The sequence below is a fragment of the Halichoeres trimaculatus genome, unplaced genomic scaffold, assembly GCF_033239565.1.
Source record: "Halichoeres trimaculatus isolate MK-OKI-2021-1 unplaced genomic scaffold, fHalTri1.1 fHalTri1_scaffold_9, whole genome shotgun sequence".
NCBI classification, from domain to species: Eukaryota; Metazoa; Chordata; class Actinopteri; order Labriformes; family Labridae; genus Halichoeres; species Halichoeres trimaculatus.
The window spans coordinates 14421733-14444937 of record NW_027437188.1 but is presented as its reverse complement, the minus strand read 5'-3'; the positions used below and the strand labels follow the sequence as shown (position 1 = coordinate 14444937).

Here is a 23205-nt window from a genome sequence, read left to right as displayed (position 1 = left end):
ACACACACACACACACACACACACACACACACACACACACACACACACACACACACACACACACACACACACACAGAGTCTGTAGTGTGTTGATGAGTAGCTTTGTAAAATCCAGCATAATCTACAGTCTCTTTCTCTCTGACATGACCCATCTCATTCACTCCAGGTGTGACGTGAGGCCTCTGGCCAGGGAACACTGGGTATGCTGCACACACAAATAGATACACATTATGAGAAAGTAATGAAAAGGTAAAAGAAAACAGCAGGACAATGAAGACGACAGGAAGTAGAGGAGGTGTAGAAGGTAGTGATGAAGAGATAAAATCAAAGCCTGACTGATGTAGTGAAGAGAGGGAGAGTGGGGGACTTGGATTGGAAGGGAAGACGAAGACAGAGCTGCTATCTGATAGAAGAGGATTTGCCCTTCCCTGGAACAGTGATTTACTAAAGCCATTCTACAGAGGCCCATCAGTGGCGATCTGCTGCCAGATTAGACAGCAAAATCTCATCCCTCGTTTTTTGCTCCTGGCCAATCAGGGCTGGGCCACCATCACAGGGCAGAGGATGAAGGAAGGACAGAGGAGGGGAAGGGCAAAATTTCCTGTTTCTGTCTGCTGAATCTAGGAGAGGCCACAAACACAAACATGGTCGGCACAAAAAAGACGTACAGGAGACTTAGCTAGAACCGTTAATGTTGCTTTCTCTCCATTTGAGGATACAGCAGCTGATACTTTTAGGTCGAAAGAGCTGGGATTTGTAAATTAGGATCAGTTTTCTTGTCTTTTCCTCTGCACTCGCTTGTACTCCTTTTGGAGTTTGTATCCTGCCCTGAAGGCCCTCACTGCATTCCTCTGTTGTATCAATCCAGCACTCTCACCCCTTTCCTCCCCCCTTTCCTCCTCTACCTCTGTGCGCCTCCACCCCATACTCTTCTGTTTCCACCTCCCTCTCCATGTTCACTGCAAAGGTTCATCAAGTGTGCCCCAGCTGTGCAGGCACCAAGAGTTTACCGCTGTACATCTGCACCAGCTGCTTCAACAGCATTCATAATCCTTGGAAGCACTTGGAAATAATGGTCACTGCATGGTTAAAACGTTTTAATGTTAAATAACCAATTCCTGATGAGAAACCCAGTGAAATTATTGACAATTGTGCTGAATCACAGTTTAAATTTGAATGTGTTGACCTTGTGGTGTATCAGATGGCTCTACAAGCCTAAAAACATGTATACAAGCTCCAACCAAAGACATCCTGTTTCTCCAGCTATAGCACTGACATGTGAGAAACAAACAGTACAACAACAGCAAGCTGTTCCTTCCCTCTCTGCCATCACCACTTCCTGTCATCCTCTCCAGAGCAGCTGCCCAACCTCACAGGGCCCCAAAGGACCCCTGGTCCCCCCAAAGGAGAGCGCTGACACCACCCACCCATGTCTCCTGCCAACTTTGACCTCTGGAGGGAACAGGAAAAGGAATAATGGGGAAAAAGCAAGGCTTGAGATTTGTGTTCTGTTCTGTGGCCAAAAAGCTGCACTTGGAAATTTTTAGAGTTGCACAATTTTCCAAGAACCTGGTTCTCTGCGGCCAAACACAGAAAGGTTAAAAACAAAGAAAAGAGACTTACTGACACAATTGTGCATCTAAAACAGAAAAAAAGTGTGGATGGGACTGTAATATTCAGGTATCTTGAAATAGGTTGCTTAAGTCTGACAATACATGTGTTTATGTGTAATGCTTCAAGGGGCCGGTTAAACTAGTCGGTCGTACTTGCTCGGTCGGTTGTAAAAGACAGCAAACAAACAGGTTAGTACCCTGCAATCAAACTGACATGACTCAAGTGTGCTGACACGTTTATGGCAACACCTAAGCTGATGGCTTCCTGATTGTTTCTAGCAGTTACAAGATCGGTTTCTGGCTATCCTCGAAAACACAAAAGAACAAGCTGGTCACTGTGAATGGTAAAACCACAACATGTCCTGCAAATGTTGCCTTTTACAGGAGAGGTCAGGTGTTTTTAGTTTAAGTTATTTAGGCTTTTTATGCCCCGATCACTTTCTTATTTGGAGAGGATGGTGCTGCAGACCCAGTACCTGCCACTGTAACACTGCATGGCACTGGATGACAACGTTGTAGACTTTTATTTTCTGAGAGATCAAACATTCTTCAGAAAGTTTTTCTCAACTCTGTTGCAGAAGCTCCTATAAATGTTTAACACTTGCAGGTTTCTTTCCTTTCTTACTTCTGTCCAGTTCATCCCAAACCAGCTCCATGGGGTTTAAGTCTAGAGGCTGTGCTGGTCACTCAATGTTTTCAAGCTTACTGTCTTGTCTTGTCCTTTGTTCTCAAAGTAGTTCTGGCACAGCTTGGACTTAGGACGCAGTCACACCGGCAAACTGTACTGTACTTGAGCACGCTTCAACCCTAAAGCCCAGTTCGTTTGGCCAGTGTGACCACAAGGATGCCGTGCTTGAGCGCCATTAATTTCTCTGTTTTGGCACGCTTCAGAGAGGTGGGCTTCTGGACGGTTAACTTCATGTACAAGCACAAGCACACAGACAGCACGTAAGATCCATGATGTATGATCGCCACAAGCGCACCTCTCGACAATCATTTTGAACAATAGTGGGGCGTCAAAACAGCCCCAGACCAACATGCTTCCTCCTCCACATGTACATTTGATGTCACACACTGAGGAGCCATCCTTTTGCCTGCTCAATGGTCCACAAACAACCTGCAGGGTTGTACTAAAGATGTCAAATTCTGATTCATTGGCTCATAGCTTCATCTTCCTGCCATCAGTAGGCTATAGGCAGTGTTTGATGGCTCGGGCAAGCGTCTTTTTCCTTGTCTTACGCTTATCTTCCTGCAATTTGACCTGTCCAACCTGCATCTCAAAGTCTTCTCTTCACAGTTGAAAGTGAGACTTGCTTACTGTGACCTCACAGTGATAAGAGTATAAGTAGGTTTCAGTATTGATACAGAGTCAGCTGACAAAGTCCTACAGATAATCCCTCATGAGTAGGGCTGCAGGATATAGCCTAAAACCAATATCTCCATAATTCCTGGCTATATACTGATTTTTTCTCTATAGAATTAAAATTTAACCCTTTGATGCATAAAATGACACCAAACGATTCAAGCAGACCATTCAGATGGACTTTTAAAATTTGCATTTGCTGTAAATAATTCCAAGGTAAAAACCCACAACGTCCGACTTACAGATAGAATCAATATTTTTATTACAATGTTTCAGTACTAGACCTTCATGGTAAACCAGGCAAAATTTGCATTTGCAAATCCCAAACCTGCAACTGACAAGATATGCAAGCAACTTTTTACCTTCCTCTCCAAACACGAAAACAGGAGAGGAGAGTTTTCTGGGTGAGGGTGGGGGTGTGGAGGGCTTGCTGTGACAGGAGCACCAACAGAAGTGAAGGACGTGAGACTCGAGAGACACTTTCCAACATCTTAAAAAATTATATGACAATTTGTACTTATTGGTCATGATAAAGTCATTTCATACATCTCTCATGGAACAACCCACAATACATCGACTATGATAGATATTTCCCCTTCCTCTACTTATGAGTAGATTTTGCTTCACTTTACAGTGTTTGATAACACTGAGGAAATCATGTAAGTGAGTATGAGCACAACCAAGCAGCATCTGCAGTAATAAAAGATTCAGCCTTTTTAGAGCTTGACCTTGGTCACACAGATTTTGAATATTTGGACTTCTGCAAATTTCTCTTTGCTTTATAAAATCAAATTGACATTACGTTCCAGGTAAATCAGGGAATTTACACTTTTTTTAGGGTCAACTTTAGCAAGAATATACACAAGAGGGCATAAAGTGGCCAAATTTCTGAATTCAAAATCCCATTTATGTAGACATAAAGAAAAAATCACAAGAAAACTGGAATGAGACCATTGGGGATCTCTTCCCTCTAACTCAATTACTTTGTTGTAGTCACATGAGTTTAAGCCACAACAAGCCCGCCTCGTCCCGGCCTGACAAACTGCATTCCCTACGACCTTTTCCCTCATTGGGCATTCCCTCTTTTCTCAAGTGACTGTAACTAATATGAGCCGTCCTTTCCCTGAACAACCTTCAAAGCAAAACAAACTTCTAGAAATGTTCACATTCTTTGCTAATATTTTCCTCACTTCTTTTGAGATTCAAAAATACATGAGGCTTAGCACAGTAAGATGGGATTTTGGCTGTGTTAGATTTGGGGTTTGAACTGACAATTACATTGCACTATGTGTATTCAAATAAGTCAGGTTGTCCTGTATCTCCATGAACTATGAAAAAGAAATGGAGCCAAAAGAGCTTAAAGCCTGTCAGCTGAAGGCTGGTGTACTGAGACACATTTCTCCAGTCCTCATCAGGAATGTTACAAAATGGTGGATCCTCAGGAGCTGCTGGAACACTGCAACAGGAAATGAACTCTGACACAAGAGCTATGGACCTTGGGGCCCCAACTGCATCCTGGGAAATTATGGCACTGAGAAAAGAAATGACCCATGTAACCCCTTAAAACCCAAATCCAGAGTTAAATTCATTCACAATGCTCAAAAAGAGGACGTGCATGTTTACAGCATTCAGAGCTTCCTTTTCTACTTGCCCTAGGTTCAACAGCAAAAATGATTGTGATATTATTTATTCAGCACAATCAAAGGTTTTGTTTGCTCAACAACACAACTACAGTAATAACAAAGTCATAACCAAGTTGACACAAAGACTGACAAGATGTTGGAAATTGTGGTCGATCTTTTTTCACTGCAGGATCAATAAGGACAGACAACAACAGAAAGGAACGAGGGAGGGGACAGAGACAGAGAGAGTTACAACAACAACTACAGTACATCCATGCAAAGACAACATAAAATAGTAAGACTTGGCTATGGCTGCTCTGGGTGTGCCTCCTCTATGGGTAAAATTCGTCTTCCCCTCCAATCCATTAGTCACCACTTTCTGTTTTATGGCCATTTTCCCAGCTGTGAGACAATAGTATGGACACCGTTAGCTAAGTGGTGGCTGGATGACAGGCAGAGGCACTGCGATCAATAACGGCAGGCCCAGCCATGTGCAGGCTGGACAGTGCTTACTCATCAGCCCTGGGCCTGCATTAGCTTCGAGCTGAGGCCAGAAACTGGGAATAGGCAAGATAAGGGATGTGTAGGTGTCCAGGGTTTGCTGCCTGAGATAACAAATGGTCGCGAAGAGACCCCTTATCTTCTCATTTTAAACAGGATATGATCTCTGCTGTCAAACAGCTGCCCAGCAGCCTGACTCAGTCTGGCAGCAGGGTGAGGGTGAGGGTGGGTCAGTTGGCCACATTGTGTTTGTACAGTGTATGTATGTTTATGCACAGTCGACACACATATCTCCTAATGGGACACCTTCATTGTTATTGTTCATGTATTTTAACTTAAAAAGTATTTCTACAGAAATCTGACTGGTTTGGCAGAAACACGTGTAATACTTTACTAAAAACCTCGACAGGTCAGTAAATTCCCTCGGTTTGCTTAAACAGTAGCTGCATCTGGTTACAAAAGGAAAGGGCCCATAATACTGAGCTGTTTTTACTAATCTAATATTGTTACCAATAATATCCAGGGTGCAAATAATGAGTTCAAGTCATGGAAAAAAACTGCAATACTTCAGTGAATCATTTTGTTTCCAAACCTCAGTGTATAGCAGTACATAGCAGTAACGTACAGTTAGTCATTTAAAATGTCAACTTCCAAAGTTTTACAGTTGAGTTGCATTGCAGAGGAATACTAAATAATAACCGCCACATAATGATTTCCTAATGTTAAAGAGCCAGGGGCATGCCCCGAGTTAAGAATACCTGATCAAACATTGTAAAAAAAAAATTAAAAAAAAAAGTTTATTGTTGAAAAGAAAGACTTCTATTTGTCCTTGCATGAGCAGGAGAAAGTCTGTGTCAGCAAACGTTCACTGGGGAGATGCCAAAGGTTGCCACAGTGGTGGCTAGATCCCCATGAAATGGCATCTGACACAAACATTTACTGACAAGGGGGTGCCCTTACTGCGACCTTAACCACATCTGACAATAACATTGCACTGTCCTGAGAGGGTAGAAAAATGAAAGAATCTAAGGAGAGGGCCATGGAGGCACCACTATTTAGAGACAGAAAGAAGAAGCAGCGCGGGAACGAGGTTGACCAAAAGAACTTAGGAAGAGTTCAGTGAAAGCCAGAAGCACTTGGGTCGAGTGGACCCGTGGTTGCTTGGGTCCTCCTTCTCCTCCCTCTTCTTGCTGATACACTTCTGCACCCTTTCTTTCTTCTCTGAGACTCATCAGCATGTGATTAAACCTGCCAGCTCAAATTAGACTATATTTTAGAATGAGAACACCTCTCTGCCTCCCACTCTCCACCCCTCTTTTCTCTGTCAGGGCAGATACATCATGTTGGAGACAATATAATAAACAGACGACACACAAACAAAAAATGTGTTTTCAGCTGCACTAATATGCACGAGCATTAACATATTGCCTGAAGATTTTGTAATTCAGCATGCTGTTGAGTTTTAGAGAAAAGGGGCCATCACAACTTCCTGACTACACAAAGTCTGCTTTTTTTCACACTAGAATATACTGAAACGCTCTCTACATGGTATTTCATATGAAACCAAGGCTGCTAGAGTACAAGCAAAGGCCAGTAAACTTGTGAACATGTTAGTGATCATAAAGAATATATAAGGAGAATATGTTTGTCAGTGACATGAGGGATATCTGGAGCTTAAGCAGCATTTAGATGGATATTGAGAAATAACAGAAGGCACACCACTGACAAGGATGTCAGATCAGGACTTAGGGGTTGTTTACACAACAACAGTTTCAGGATGAAATGCAAAAGTATTTTTGCGTTTTGGCCTCGTGTTTAAGAGGAAACAGCGTTTCAGCCGACCTAAAACACAAACTTTAGAAAATGGCATCTAGAGTGGAACTTTTCTGAAACGCTGCTGCCACCATTGCCGTATAAACAGTAAGCCAGCGTTTTCAGTGGAAATGCAAACGTCACGCTCCACTTCGCAAATACAACAGCAATGTTGCTACGATCATTGCGGTCTACCATGTGTTGCTCAATCTGCTGAATCTGCCGACTGTCTTTCAACAAAATGTGCATCTGTTGCTCTACTTTTGCACTTAGCACTCCCCAATACATCAGATTAATCCGTTTAACTCTACTTCAGTGGGGAACCACCAAAAGTGGCTTCTGGACAAGACAGTAATAGCGCCAACTACAGGCCTGGCATGCTTACTACAGTGTTTTTAGTCCCTCAGCATTTCCATGTAAATGCAGAATTTTTTCATTGCGTTTTCAGATGAAACTCTGTCGTGTAATCGGGCCTTAGGTGATCTGGATGGTAGGAAGTTTTGCGGCCTGCCATTCTCCATCATGGGTTGTGCTTTTTTGGGTCTCTCAGAGGGTGTTGTCTGACTTCAGTCTACTTAAAACACATGAAGATGAAAGAATCTTCAATGTAATGTGCTTGGCCATCAACTTTCTACCTCAGTACTTGTTTACATGGCTTTGGATGAGCTCTCATGGCACTGTCAGTGCATAAACTGTTCAACATCTGTTGCCAAGCAGCACCAGTGATGGAAAAGTAATTAAATCAAAATCTCTCACACCAACTACCACAGCAAGCCTATGAGAGAGATAATCTTTTTGCTAATGTGTAAAAATTAAAAGTTAATAGCTTGGTTAGTCAGTCACACTTCATATTCTTTCTAGTGCAGTATTTATGGGAGGCATGAAGTTTGTTAGCTCCCCTTCCAATTCTATTTGTTGTTTCACTTGTGTAGTACAGTTAAGAATCTATAAGCCACTGTATAAAGTAATATCACAGCTAATAAAAACTAGACCAAAGCATTTAAGAAATGGTATTTAAAGCTTTTAACTACTGGATTTCAGGGCATTTTTTAAATATCTGCAGCTACAGCTTTCTATCTAGGTGGTACAAGCTATTCGTGTGCAACCAAAGTCCAACCTATTGAACTCAGTCTGTGGCCTCATTTCACTGGCAGTGACTCAATCATAACATCTTATCTACGGACATGCTGAGTCATGGAATTCTGCTGTGGCCAATAGCCAAGCAGCACAGTTACTTATGGCTGTCATTGATTGGTTGATCCCTGAGCACAAAGCTGAAAGGGCACATACCAGGAACACAGCCTGAAGCAAAAACTGGCAACAGTTTGCCTTTGCTTTACTTTACTCTTTCCAGTTCCTGCACCCTTTTTCCCTTCTCTAACTGACTACCAACTTTGTTGTGTCACTCACTCACTGATTCTCTTCTCGTGTTCTCTCTCTGCAGCCTTTTCAAATTACCACAGCCCCATTACCCTTGTCTCTCTTGTTGTGTAATTGGAGCTGGAAAAGCAAAACAAGACCACTCACGTCCAGAGGTCATCATTCCTCTGTGGTTTACATCCTGGCCCTTCATCTCCATGGACACCGAACTTTCAAACAGTGTTACTATCCTGGAGACATTAAGACTAGTTTTAACCTTTCTAGTATCAAACAATAAATCATACCTAAAGCCTTTACTTAAGGCATATTCATCAATAATGTGTCAGTATTGGAAAAGTATTGGATTGCCAATAGATTGAGATATACAGCAAATATAATCCACAGAACTGACTGCTTTCAATGACAGCTAGTGGGTCAAATATGTCTGCACTCATGCACAGAAATACTAAGAATATATTTCAATAAAATTCCCTCACAAAACTAGGCAAGGCCAACCATCTACTGACTTGGGGTCAGTTCTCTCAGACATAATTCATTCATTCAGGACACAGGCTTAAACTGGTTCAAAAACAGAACAGGCAACACTACAGAGGCCTTTATATCAGGCTGTCCCCATCTGCAAATCTGTAATGAGTGAGAGAGCTGGAACAGTGCAGAGAGAGAAGGGAACCTCAGTTCAACTAAGGCAGGCACACTTTCTAATGGAAATTCAGATACAATCATCCCAGAATGCACTTCTCTCTGCCTAATAATCGGCCACTAGAACAAGGCTGCCATTGAGAGGAGAGTGACTGTAATCTGGTCCACCAAACTCCAAAGCTGCCCGCTATAATTAGCTCTTTTCTCCATCGTACACAGGCAACACACTGACTCACAAGCAAACCTCTCCTGTAAAACAAGAACAGGGAAAGATTTAGCAATCTGCACATTTTAAGTCGCTCTGCTTTTCCAGGTATGCTAGCTGTGAAATCTGAAAACTAGGTGAGGCCAGGGTTTGATTCAGCGAACAGTACAGTTGAAGAAAAACGTGTTCAGACATTAAATAGATATAGCATAGTGCAAAATCTCAAACTGTAGTATTCCACTGTCTCTTGCTGAAATACCATGGTCACATCCAGGCCTGCTGATTTAGGGAATTTGTTCTACAGAAGAGCACACAGGTACTCTCCAGTCACTTCTCTTAATTGATTCCTTGAATAGTTGAGTGCTTGCTATTACAATTTGACATGATATGAGTAGCTGATACCCTCTCCCTTTCTGTTAGGACAAGTGCCAAACCCTGTGTTTATCTGTCAACACAATATGGAACAGAATCTCTGTCACAGTAGACTCATAAAAACATGTATCTGCATCTCTGGCCTACATCCCGACAAACAAAGCCTGCCCTCCTCTAATCCTAGGAACATGTTCTATCCGAGAGACTCATAACAAGATCCACAGCCCACAGGAACACAGACAGTCAGACAGACTGCAGGCACACAGACAGGGGTGAGTATATATACTGGTAGCCAGCCTTCTGCCTGCATGGGCAAATGGCACAGCTATTAGAGGGGAAGAAGGAGACTTCCTGGAGAGGTGTGACTGCACGGCAAAGAGCCCAATCAAGCAGAGAACAGAAGTGCTGACAGCTGCTAATGTTTTTACCTGAGAGCAAAGAGACCATATTACCAGGAAAAGTGTGAGTGCGTGTTTACTTCCTCTATCGCCAGGTCTTCACAGTAAGGTTTGTGTGATCTAAGAAATGTGTCTAAAAGTAAGAAATGCGCAGAAACTATTGCAATGGAAATTATGTATTAGCTAATACTAAGAACTTTATTTATACTAGCAATACAAAACTATCCACTTTTAAATAGATTGGAAAACACGTTCCTTGTGTTTCCCTGGAAACGACTGTTGTTTGTTCATTATTGCCACATGATTTACTTGAAGAGAGTAGCTTTTTTGTTCTTTTTTGGAGGGCTAATATATTATATTTCCATTAAATATTGGTGTAGGGCTTATGTACTCCTTTAATACATTTAAGGTTGTATGAAAAAAAATGTACAGGTGGTAGAAAATCATTGTCAAAAAGCCCTTAGCCAAATAATTGTCAGATTATTGTTCTGAAGTGGATGTTAGGTCCATAAGACAACACTGCAGAACTTTCATCAAATTGCTAAGTTGCTGTTTTGAAAATGTCGCCTCCCTCTTGCAGTGACACAGCAGCAGTGCTGCTGCACACCTCTGTGGTTAATACCAAACCAAATCTTTCATTCTTCAACTTCTCCCACTCTATGAAGTCTTCCACCATCAATATGAAACCAGTAACCTAAACACAGGAGGCACTATCACCTTAAAAAATACTGGGGTCCAGTGTAAGAACTCTAACAAAAAGGGAGTGGCTGGCAGGGTGAGGATCACTTTGCAGAGGCTATAAGCCATGATACTCTAGTGACTAGTTATGGTACCAAATAGATTAATATTGGGGTAAACTGTATGATTATAACCATTATGGTCATATTTTGTACCTTATGTTACAGCATATCAGGATAAACATTCAGCATCCAGAGGGGGCAGGTAAATTCCCCCATTTAAGATGTGTAATTGGTGGAAAAATGGTAAGACATTCACTGTACATCCTGTCACCTCCAGGCAGGGCGTATGCACATCAACTGACTGTGTCACCAGAAAGCCCTGTCAATGCAGCTTTGATTTTAAGAAAATAAATAATCCTGGCTCAAGTTTCTAATTTGTCAGAGCTCACATGAGGTCTAGATCTGTTCCAGGCAAAGAAATTGCTAAACATGGCCAAAAAATGCTTTATCAGACACTATCAACTACACCAGCTCTAATTCAGAATTCATCTGATTTTTCTGTTTGACCAGGACTTGATCAGCATATGAGGGGTAAAACGTGCAGACACAGCAGTAAACGTGAGTTTCACTGTTCTCTAACAGCACAACCCATAACCAGCAAATAGCCTTTGGTATTTCTAACAGAAAGCCCTTAAGGTCTCACTAACCATTAGTTTCTCCATGTTCTTCAAGAGCGATGCATTCCAGGTGTTGTTATTCAACCAATTTTTATGTTTGGACCAGATTCATTTTATGACCTTTCTGCTGTGCAAACTTCCTATTAGACATTTGAAGGACTACTTCAACCTGGGAATAAACCGGTTACACCCTTAAATAATTATTCAAAAAAATAGTGTTCTTCCCAGGAAAGGACTTTAAACCATACCAACACACCAGAGACTGGAACTGACTCCCAGTTTCTTGTTATTCACAGTAGCTAACGCCTCTAAACCCATTTCCTACCTTGTTCAGCACATCAAATTGTCCATTCACTTGTATAATGTAGTAAAAGAAGAGTACAAGCAACATACCATAGCATTCCTCCCTCTGTCCAGCTTTCGTCCACTCCTTTCCTTCACTAACTGCGAGTCACAGCCGGTGGAATACTTTTAAAAAACAGGCGATAACATCTCCCAGCAGCCTTCACATCTATTATTTTCCGCTTTTGTCTGAGCAAACACGCTTTCTGTTCACTGCTCTCAACATTATGTGTTCATTTCCACCAGTCTGAAGTTTTCTCAAAACGATATGCTTATCTCGCTTTCTCTTTCTGAGAAGTGAGAGAAGGAAAAACAACTATATTCTCCCCAGCAAAAGGAAAAAATGCTTTTCAAACTCCAGGTTTTTCTTCTTCTTTTTTTTTTTTTTACCACGACTGGTCTAGAGGAGAAAGGGGGAGGCGTCGGAAAGCGCTGTTACGGTGTGTGTTTTTCCTTCTTGGTTCAGCCACCACGTTGTTTTGACCAATTATTATTTCCTTTGTTGTGTCAAAAATAAAAGAGTCCATAGGAATCACGACAAACAGGCTCAGCCTCCAGTAATAACGTCGTTTTTCAGTGTCCAGCAGTGCGTCCCGACGAGCTGTGTTTGCTTATCTTATGATCAGCCCCGTACAAGCTAAATGTGCGTCGGTGTGTTAAAGTCTATTTTTTCAGCCTCCCAATAATGGCGGACCTTCTCCCGAATCCAGCATCTCCCTCCCCTATTCACACACACACACACACACACACACACACACACACACACACACACACACACACACACACACACACACACACACACACACACAAACAGAGAGAGAGAGAGAAAGCAAAAGAGAGACAGACTCGCCCAGCGGCCGATGGACACGATTACGACACAAGCGCACGAACATTGAAAAGTAATGCTCAGCCGTTCATCGGAATTTATACATTTTATATCATAAAATTTAAAAGCCACTCAGTAAATGTATTATAAGTTTTGAATAATTTGGCCTTTAATCAAAATTAAATCAGATTAAATAAAATTTGCATTGACATTTGCCATTAGCATTTGAATCCCAATTTGTTGCCTTTACATGAATTAAATATGAAAACTTTACAGAAGGTTCAATGAGTTTCTTAAATGACTGATACGAGATTACAAGGTTTCTGTCAGACACAAACTTAGAAATTTACTGAAATAACACAACAGAACCAATAATCTGAAATCAATTTATCTATATTCTAGGTAAAATGTAGCTACAGCAAATAATTGTACTGGTATTTTCTACAGGTCAACATAAATTTTTTCAAGGCTTTCTTTTAAAGCCAAACATGCCCCTTCAGTGAGAATATTGTAAAACCAAATGTTATGATTTGTTATTCTTCTATGCCTTTCTTTTCATTAGTCAACACAGAGAATAATATTTCCATGTGCCATCACATATCATTATAATGAAAGGGCAACAGTGCCACAATAAGATTTCTATTATGGCAGTTCATGAAACTACAACATAAGAAAGGAGACTATGGATTGGAAGGTAAAGGTTTATGAGACAACCCAGATAGGGCTTTAACTCTTTCTGTGCATATTGCTCCATGAAAAATAAGAAGACCACTGAAAAAAGGGTTTGATATCATGAGTGCTGCTGTTTCTCCACATCTGCTAATATTAGAATAATTTTAAACATCAAAATAAATATTAAGTTTGTAAAACTTTACACAATCATTAAATGCAGCACACCATCTGAGAGGGCTTTTGACTTTTAGCCCTTCATCAAGGCGACTTCCAAACATGTTTTAAATGTAAACAAGTACTTCATGCATCTTGACAGTTTGAAATGTGATCTACTATCAAACTTACAGCCCGGCTTCATGCAAGATGCACCACCCTGCATTTGAAAAACTCTACAAGCTTCCACTCAATCATGTTGGTGTGTGTTTACAGCAATATTGAGATGTCCCTAATCACAGAGTAAGGTTAACAAGGGTCAAAGTTTGTGATGAATAATCTGCCGGTGCTGTTGGTCTCTTCTCTTCACGGTTATTTAAAGTATGTACCAGTCTTAAGAAATACAACTATGTCAAATTTGACAGTTGAATTATTTTTCCCATCATGCATATTGATCAAACGTATAGCAGATTTGGATCTGTTTTCATTTGCCTGGACAGGCCCCCATCAAACATAGCTGAAAAGGAAAACGTTAAAGTCAGTGTTTATTCACTGGTTCGTTTTCCTTTACTTTTATTTCTTTTCCCCGTCCAACCTCAGCCCACTCTGTATTTGCAGCTGAAATATTTTTGGGTCCCGAGGGCAAGCACATTCCTTCATCCACTGTTGTGCAATCCCTGACGAACCCAGCTCCCCCATCCCCCTCTGACTCCCCAAACACCCAGAAAGCTCAAAAAGAGGCATGCTGTCCAAGCTTGGTAATGTTCTGTGGTGAACCGGCTGCCCAATCATACCAGCAAACAGAATTTGAGTCCTGACTGTTGAAACAACCAGAAACTTTTGTATTCTCAAGAGATTGTAGATTTATGTCAATTTTTTTAATTTTCAAGTGATCAAGTCATTTAGGCGTGTCAAACACACACACACACACACACACACACACACACACACACACACACACACACACACACACACACACACACACACAATTGAAAATGAAACAATAAAAAATAAAAACTTTGTTATTGCTATGGGCATCGGCCTATTATTTCTCATGTGATCCAGCTGGACATAACTTCACCATGGGATGCTGGTTCTTGTAGTGCAGTATATCCTTCTAAATGTTCTAAACGTTGAGAGAAAAATACAAGTCCCATCATGCAACGCAACTTAGCAAAAGGTCTGTACTTCCTGTCAGCTCTGGGGAAAAAATAGCAAACGGTCGGCTGAAGAATTTACTAATGTTTTGTGTGAAATCTTTGCATAAAGGATCAGACACGTTATAATCTGGAGCTTCAGTCGTCCATATTCGGGAGGAGACAATGGTAAATATGTGGCTATTTAACAACGCCATTCATTAGAAGTAGTAATGTATCATCGTTAGCTTTTGACAGGATAACCTCCTCATTCAGATACTGTTAGCTAGCTGTAGAGCTAGCCTATCAAAGCTGTTTAGGCCACATACATTAAGTCACGATATTAACCTCACCAAGCAAAAACACTTTAGCCTTTTTTTACGAGCAGGAATAATTTTGACCGTGAAAGGCCTTCCCTTGTTGTCGTGTTGTCAAGCCTACGGGCGTGTTACCGCTAGCCAAAAAGTTAGTATTGATGCTATCAGCAAGAGGTCAAGGAATCTGTAAGGGTGGATATGTTATACACTTGAAAGCAATTAAAGATATATCGATTCTTGCCCTGTTTCCTCTTAACGTGTTTAGTGTCTCAATTCATTGGGGATAAATACAGTAAATAATGTTTCTCTCCCTCTGCCGTTTGTCGCACAGATCCGATTCATCCTCATCCAGAACCGAGCGGGGAAGACACGATTGGCCAAATGGTACATGCAGTTTGACGACGATGAAAAACAGAAGTTGATTGAGGAAGTACACGCTGTGGTAACGGTCAGAGATGCCAAACACACCAACTTTGTGGAGGTATGGGATTTACATGTAACGTATTTTGCATTCACGTTTGTAAGGTCAACGTTTGGGTGGGTCTGTACTGTGAATATATTGAACCAGAAATCTTTACAACCTTTTAAGTCCTACAGTGTAATTTCAAAAACCATCTATCATGTCAGGAAAAAAGTGTTTTGGCCCCACTAATTGTTTATTTGGTTGACTCTTGTTGTGTCCCACCACATTACCTTAATCCAGTAGTGCTTATGAACTTTATGTATTAAAAAATTTGAATAAAACTAAGTGGCTCTCTAAAGAAAATGACAGGAAAACAAAATCTTGCACTGTAGACCTTTTACTGCAGAAACACTCAATGCACATACAGGCCCTCATTTCACTTTTCAAACAATAGCACTACATAATGGTTAATAAATAGCTTTCTAGTTGCGTTGTATCCGTCTTAAACAAAGAGAAGTAAAGTTAAAAAGAAAAAGATCTGATCTCCCCTTCATTTTTCTTTTTTGTAAATGCACTCCTTGCTCAGAGTCATATCCTCTCGACAGCCTCAATACTTACACAAAGTGCTCACAGGGAGCAGGGTCTTTATCCTGAAAAAACACAAGCTTTTTTTTTTTTTTTTTTAAAGTCTTTGCAGCCCCTTTAAAAAAATTCAATGAAAGTGTAGATAAGAGAGTTGTTTTGTGCGAATAATGCAAGGCTTAACATATCGCCAAAACAATTATTTCCACCACTAGCACCTCAATTTGTGACGCCAGAGCAAGTCCAAAGACAAGCCCGGACTCAAGTTTGCAAAACGTCCTTAGAACTTTTGCAAACATTGCCAACTCAAAATGCAGTATTATTCCTTAAACTGCACCTGACATTTAAAAAGTGCAAGAATAATTTGTACTTTATTAATCCCTGAAGGGAAATCCAGAGTCACAGCAGCAATACAAGAAAGTATATAGTGCAAAATAATCAAGAGTATATAAATAGAATAATACGATTAGTCTCAAGTATAAAATAAAAAATGTCCATCAGAGACGACAAGGTTTGCCATCATTCTTCAGATGCTGCAGCACCAGCATGTGGTCCTCACGTCCTCCCCCTCAGCTCATAGAGAAAATCAGCCCCGGCACTGGTTAGCATCAACATGCTACATGCTGCTAACAGCTGAAATCTTGTGCATGAACAATGGTTGCACGTAAGGTCTCAGGACACATACAGGGGCCAAAAAAAAAGTAAAAACACAACTGCAAACAGCCAGTTTGGTGTGAAGTTGTCAGTATCTGTGCGAAATGTTCAACTCTGCTCTAAACTGTGTGTTTCAAAATTGCAAATGACCTGAATGCTATAGAGTAGCCTAGCTGAAGCAGGAAAGGAGAAAATGGGGGAATATGAAGAGAGATAGAAACATTTTTTTTTTTTACTAAGAAAACTAAGACTACTGTTATAACTAACCCTACTCCTGAGAGTCTATCTAGCCCAAGAATCTACAGCAAAGTCAGAAATTAGTCAAGAAAACATATCTCCACTAAAACATTTCTCCTGTCCATTAATGCAAGTAAACAAAAGCAATGGGAAATTTAAAGCTTATAATGTTCTTGACTGTTTGTATGCTTTTTGTAAAACACTTGGTAATAGTTAAATTATGTTTTAGCCATGAAAAAATATTTTGATTGAAGAGCTTGCATATACTGGCAGATTAACTGTCACAGATAGTAAAAGAAAATATTTTGGTTTTTATATTTTACTGTTAACTTAGGGCAGCACTGTCAAACACCTTACAATGTGTGGTGGTCTAATAAATTACTCTATAATGCTCCAAAACTTAATCTTAGTAAAGCTAATGATAATGTACAGATATTTATGAGAATGTGGGAATGACTGTTTTTGCTTTTGTTCGCACAGTTCAGGAACTTCAAGATCATTTACCGCCGTTACGCTGGTCTTTACTTCTGTATTTGTGTGGATGTGACTGATAACAACCTGGCATACCTTGAGGGAATACACAACTTTGTAGAGGTAACTTACACACACACAAACACACACACAATGTTTGGACGCAGCAAGTGTACTCTGATGGTCTAACTTTAATGGTCTAATTTTTTAAAGAAATGCATGTTATTAATTTCCCTCAAAGATTTGTGTTCTCTGTATGTGAATAACAAATATGCTCCATGCAAAAAGTATTGACAGCTGCCACTCGACACTATCTGTATTACTTCTCAATTAAAGCCTAGTTACTATACCAGGTTTTGTTCAATAGAATAGGTTGTTGCCAAGAAAATGAAGGTCCAGTGAAGCCCAAACTCTAAAAGGCATGATATTAAGTTACTATGAAATTAACTTCATCCTTCATATCCTTGGTTATTTTTTTTTTTAATTGAGTATCACACCTCAAATACACCAGATACATTTGCAGTACGACTCCATTCCGTTGCGTATTGACTGCCTTTGTCAACTCACACACTTGTTCAGACCGAGAAGCTGCACGACTGACAGCTGGAGTCACAGATCGAGGAGTTCCTGCTCCTCCCACAAACCCATTGATAAATCTCTCTTTAGTCATGCTGGGCTGTAAAACCTCAAACCTGTTGAGTCCTGGTTTGGCTCCACTCATTATGTCCATTTGTCATCGTAGTCAAGTTAAATACGATTATGTTTTTCAGCAGTCAGTGATACAGCTGTGTCAAGTGATGCTGGCAATAAGTCAAACAATAATTTGATAAACAGTTATTGGCAGAATCTGAAAGCAGCCGTAAGCACTGCCACTTAAATTTTTTTTTTTTAAAAACTACTGCATACCAGTCATTTCAACAAGAGGTGTAAAGCTGCACTTTCAGTTCAATGCAAGTGTGTATGGCAACTGTAGCGCAATGCAAAATCAAGGTCCACAAACTGACAGAAAACAGGAAAGCACACACACAGCGTACATAGTCCATCATGTCTGCTTCTTTGACGTTGGTTGAATTGTTACGTAATCTGAAACTCTGAATTTGAGTGTTTCATTAGCTATATGTCACAATCATCAAAATTAAAAGAAAAAAAATGTTGATTATATCACTCTGTGTACTATATCTATTTTAAATATGAGATTACCTTTTTGAATTAAAATAAAATAAATTAACTTTTTAATAAAATCCTTATTTTTCTGCCAGAAAGTATCCTGCACAGTCTAGAGCAGCAGGAGGGGGACTGCAGCTACAACAAAGTGCAGGGAAAACACAGCATAGTTATAAATTAATATTTAGGGATGCAGGATATATTGGTATGAATATACATATCAGCCGATGTGTAAAAGTGGGCTGATGAGTTGCCAGCCACTTTCAGAGCATCTTGAACGACCTTTCAAGACCCAAATAATATTGTTTTCTATGACTCTGTAAACACCAAAACTAATTAAGAAAAGTGGATCTTCTTATTTTTTTGTCTCACTTTTTGTTTTTGATCCCAAAAACAAACATATTTTTATAATTGCGTTCATCTTGGGCGCTTCATGCTTTGATCCTTTCCATAGTCGCCTTCTCTTATGGTTGCTCTTTCTCTCTGAACTACCCCAACACATAATCTCAGATTGTTTTGAGGTTTTTTGTTTACCAATGTTGATATCGGTAAATATCGGTTATTGACCATAACAGCAATATTAATATCGGATATCGGATATTGGTATTGGCCAAAATTTTCGTATTGTACATCCCCATTATATTGCTTTTCAAGTGAGGCACTGTGTGGCAGATAGATCTGTGAAATCTTTAAAAATTTGGTTTCACTTAAAATGTTGAAAGAAATACAGAAAACTTCTGCTCAATGTTGCACTTCAAACTGTGCTTAAGTTCCATAGAAAGGAAACTGTTGCTTTTGTTCGATCACGACAGAACACCCCAGTAACCGTTCATGGATTATTGATTTATTTAAAGACTTTTTGAAAGACTTAAAAATGTCTTTTTTAAGTCTTTTTGCAAACACATTTGCATCTTGATTTATCATTCATATGACATTTTTCTTTTCACTTTGGGCTTAATCTGCTTGAACTGTATTAACAGTAGGACCACACAGTCCTTGTTTCTGTGTATTTGCTGTAGCAAATTGTCATTTTAGGGTCAGTAATTCTGCCATTGTACTTGTCACCATATCACTGCTTTGAATGGTTCTTTGTAGAGGTAAGCTGAGACCAGAAGCACATTTAGTTTTAATTTGGAGCCTTTTAAGATTAGGGGCCTGAAGTGGAAATCAGCTTATCACACAGTTAGTTCGTGACTTCTACATCTTCAGCCACTCAAGTTCATTTCCTCATGACATACAACTACCATGTATGTTTGTGCCTCAAAGGAATGAATGAGGTCATCGGCCACTGTTGTAGGGTTTTTACTGTTTCTTTCTTTCTTTTAAGGTGCTGAATGAGTATTTCCACAACGTGTGCGAGTTAGACCTTGTGTTCAACTTTTATAAGGTAAGGAAATTGCACTTTATTTATACCCTGTTAGAGTTTTGTATTTTCTATAAACAAACATCAGCACAAAAATAAGATCAGAAAACTTTCTTCATTACAACGCCTTGGCAACTAGTATTATTTTCTTATCTGAGACAGTCCTTCGTTATTATTGATGTCATTTCCTTCACTGCAGTGCCGAAAATATATTTCTCACAGGCTAATACACCCCCTCTGCTAAGATACACGCTGACAGAGGCCCTACCATATTTTAGGTCATAAATAATAGAAACCAACATTTTACGATAGTGTTAAGAACTTCAAGTTTGATAATGTGTCCCTGCTCTCAGGCCATAAGTGTTTCACTGGCTCCAGTCAGACACTTTTCTCAGGTGTGGTAAAAAAAAAGTGAATCTCTTAACGTCTTTGATGTTAACTCAAGGAAGCTTAGGTCGGCCACTTCTTGTCTTTACTCATCAGCTCTATTTAGATTTTAATGATGGAAGCAGGAAACTTAACTGATGATGACCACAAACCAAATGACTAAGCACTGTGTAGTGTAGTTTTACTGGAAGCTCAGCCCTTTTATGAGTAGGGAAAAGGATAATGTAGTACGTGGTACTTCTGCTCCATTTTAATCTTGTCCCACCTCAGTTTTTTCTTTGTTTCTTTGCTGCTATCAGTGAACCAAAGGCAGTTAAGATCAAGTTTATCTGTTGACACTAAGTTTTACTGAACATTAAGTTTGCAGTTTTTGATATTAAATAACAGCGCTATAATCAAAACAATAAACATTGTGTGGCACCCTTCTGAACTCAATTACAGATGGGTTTACAATAAGATGAAACAGTTTGGAAAGATGAAATGACAGAAGTCGGAACAGAAGTGACACTTAGCAATCACTAATTAACAAGGGGAGCTGTGCCTAAAGTGTGATACAAACTATCCAAAAGCCTGATTTTAAAAGGAGATCTGCTGACGTGTTTTTCTGAAACAGCATTTGAAAGACAATTTATCATACTGAAGTCTGCTCTGATTTCTGTCTTCACTTGAAGGTGTACACTGTGGTGGATGAGATGTTCCTGGCGGGAGAGATCAGGGAGACCAGTCAAACCAAGGTCCTCAAACAGCTGCTGATGCTGCAGTCGCTGGAGTAGAAAATGGAAGACCACCCTACCTACCTGCCCCCTGCTGCCCAGTCACCCAATGAATCCACCCATTTGTTGATCTTTGTTTCTCACTGAAGGACCAATTGTTGTTTCCCCTCCTCAGAGCGAATGCCCCTCTGTATAGGTCCTCTTAAGGCAGATTTTTAGAAATAGAAATGTTGTTCAGGTATGGAAAGTTGATAAACTTGTCTGTAACAGTTGTACTTGAAGGATGTACATTTCAACATGCTAACATTTCATGAACCACCCATGTCAGTTTCTTTTCAGTTGCCATGTAACATATTAACCTTTACATATTTTTCCCTGCAGTCTAAAAACATCACAGGGATATTACTGTCTCCTCTTTTGCTTGTTTAGTGTCTGGATCGGCGTACGGTACAAGCAAACTTAACTCCAAAGCCCTGCAGAGCAATTGACCCATCATGGCAGGTCAATGACAGAATGGAGTGTACTCAGGTTGAGTACAATTCTGACTGTGTGCTATGCCAACCTTTGCTGTGTCAGACCTCCTCACAGCTGGTAATGATAAACAGTTGAGCTTATGGCTGCTCTCTGGATGGTATAATTGTTTTTAATGCAAATTATCTGCATCAGTCTTGCGTCCTATTGCATAATGGTGCTTATTCATCACACATATAACACTCAAATCATCAACACAGCATTAAAACTAAAGACCCTGGCATAGAGAGTTTGGATACATTAAAGGAAGAAGCACTGTGGAATTTGCTTTTTGTGGTGTGAGTACATGCCGTATGTATAATGAATATTGTGAAATTAACACATCCATTCCAGAGAGTGTGATTCTCCTATACTTAGTCTGGGCAGTAATTACTTGTCCTTCCTTATTGTATCCAATATATTTACTGAGAACAGTGCCCATTAACTCTAAAAACAATATTCTATTACGAACATAGAATATTTCCCTGTGCTGGGCTGTTGTGTGGTTGACTTTACTGGTCATATTTTAAGTGTTACCAGTCAGAAAGGTGTTTTAAGGTGGTTTCAAATGTTGCTGTTTTTGAAGTTCTATATTTTTTTTTATAATTTGGCTCGGGAAATGTACTGCTTTCCATTTTTGTTCACCTGTGTGTTTGTTGATGGAACAACAAAAAGCCCATTATGTGTAAATATAAGGTTGTAATAAAGGACCAGCTGTCCTTGCTGCCAATGATGACTGGATATCCATTTACTCTGGGAGCAGGTTAGAGTGCACCCTGTATACAGCCCCTAACACAATGACTGGTGATTTATGTTCTAAATTCTGAAAATTTACTCCTTTAAGTATCAGTTGGCTTGTAGAAATTTAACTGAGTAGCTCATTACAATGAAGTGCTTATATATAAATGTAGATAGTTGATATACTTGTAATATTTTAGCACCACCTAGTGGTTGAACATTAATTCCTTCTTTTGGTTATAAGATCATCTGAATAGCTGGGGCTAGATCAATAAATCAGTCAATAAATCCACTTCAGCTACATTAAACCGCTCGGGTACTTGCTCCATCGACCTGAGAAGATACAGTAAATCCAAGCAATTGGACAATGAGGGCATTTACTCTTTATCATACGAGTCCTGTGTCAGCCTAACCTCACCCTGACTGCTTCAGAGAGAAATGGTTTAGCTGAAGAACAGAAGATGAGGCCAATGAATCAAGATCATGGATTCTGTTGTAAATTCTAGGGTCTATTATGTCTGGGGATGGGTACCGAATCAGGTACTTATGTAGGTACTGACTGTATTCCATCTGTTGTACAGATTCAAGTAAAGTCAAATGGTGCCATGTTTAAGTATCTAAACACATCCTTGTGATTGTGAGGGTGAGGAAGAGTAGGCGGTTTTCCATGCTGGACATGAACACAGCATTGCACATTTATATATTGAGGAATGAATATGTTACATTAAAAACTTTTTAGATTTTATCATTAAATTAATATTTATCCCCACATAAACACACACAAAAGTACTGAAAATTAGTACCATTGAGTATCAATAATGATTGCCAGGTACCGGGCATTAGTACCACATCATCTCAGATGTGAAAGGTACCCATCCCTGGTTATGCCTGCTGTCTGTAAAACTGAAGTCTTACAATTTGCTGCTCACATGAGATTTGCCTATATGCAACAAAACGCAAACACAACCTACATTGGCTTAAAGCCAGCGCATAAATGTAAACATGAGGCCAACAGGTAAACTTTTAAATGAAAAAAAGAAGTAGTTTACTTTGAATTGCATAATCATTACAATCAGTCAGAAACACCCTCAATAGACACTCTGGTTACAGCATAGATTACTTAAGATGTACAGTAGAATTTAGGTTGATTATAACATTATAACATTTATTACTGAGCAACAACAGAGATGGATTGCCTTCATATTATAACTGATCCATACTGCAAAACATGAGGTGTTTCATATAGCTATGATAAACTGTTAATGAAAAAAAAAA

At 39.8% G+C, this 23205-nt stretch overlaps 2 protein-coding genes across 2 annotated transcripts in view; one reads left to right on the top strand and one right to left on the bottom strand.

The window, feature by feature from the left end:
- Positions 1-12316, bottom strand: part of arhgap35a (Rho GTPase activating protein 35a) — a 66095-nt gene extending 53779 nt beyond the window's left edge. The window contains exon 1 of the mRNA XM_074679046.1: positions 11656-12316. The gene's annotated coding sequence lies outside the window, so the exon portion shown is untranslated. The remainder of the gene's footprint in view (positions 1-11655) is intronic.
- Positions 12317-14412: 2096 nt separating this feature from the next.
- Positions 14413-21925, top strand: ap2s1 (adaptor related protein complex 2 subunit sigma 1). The gene is made up of 5 exons (XM_074680095.1): positions 14413-14580; positions 15040-15189; positions 17065-17178; positions 19547-19606; positions 20641-21925. The coding sequence occupies exons 1-5, from the start codon at positions 14578-14580 to the stop codon at positions 20740-20742; spliced, it is 429 nt and encodes a 142-aa protein (XP_074536196.1). The 5' UTR covers positions 14413-14577; the 3' UTR covers positions 20743-21925.
- The last annotated feature ends 1280 nt before the right edge of the window (positions 21926-23205 follow it).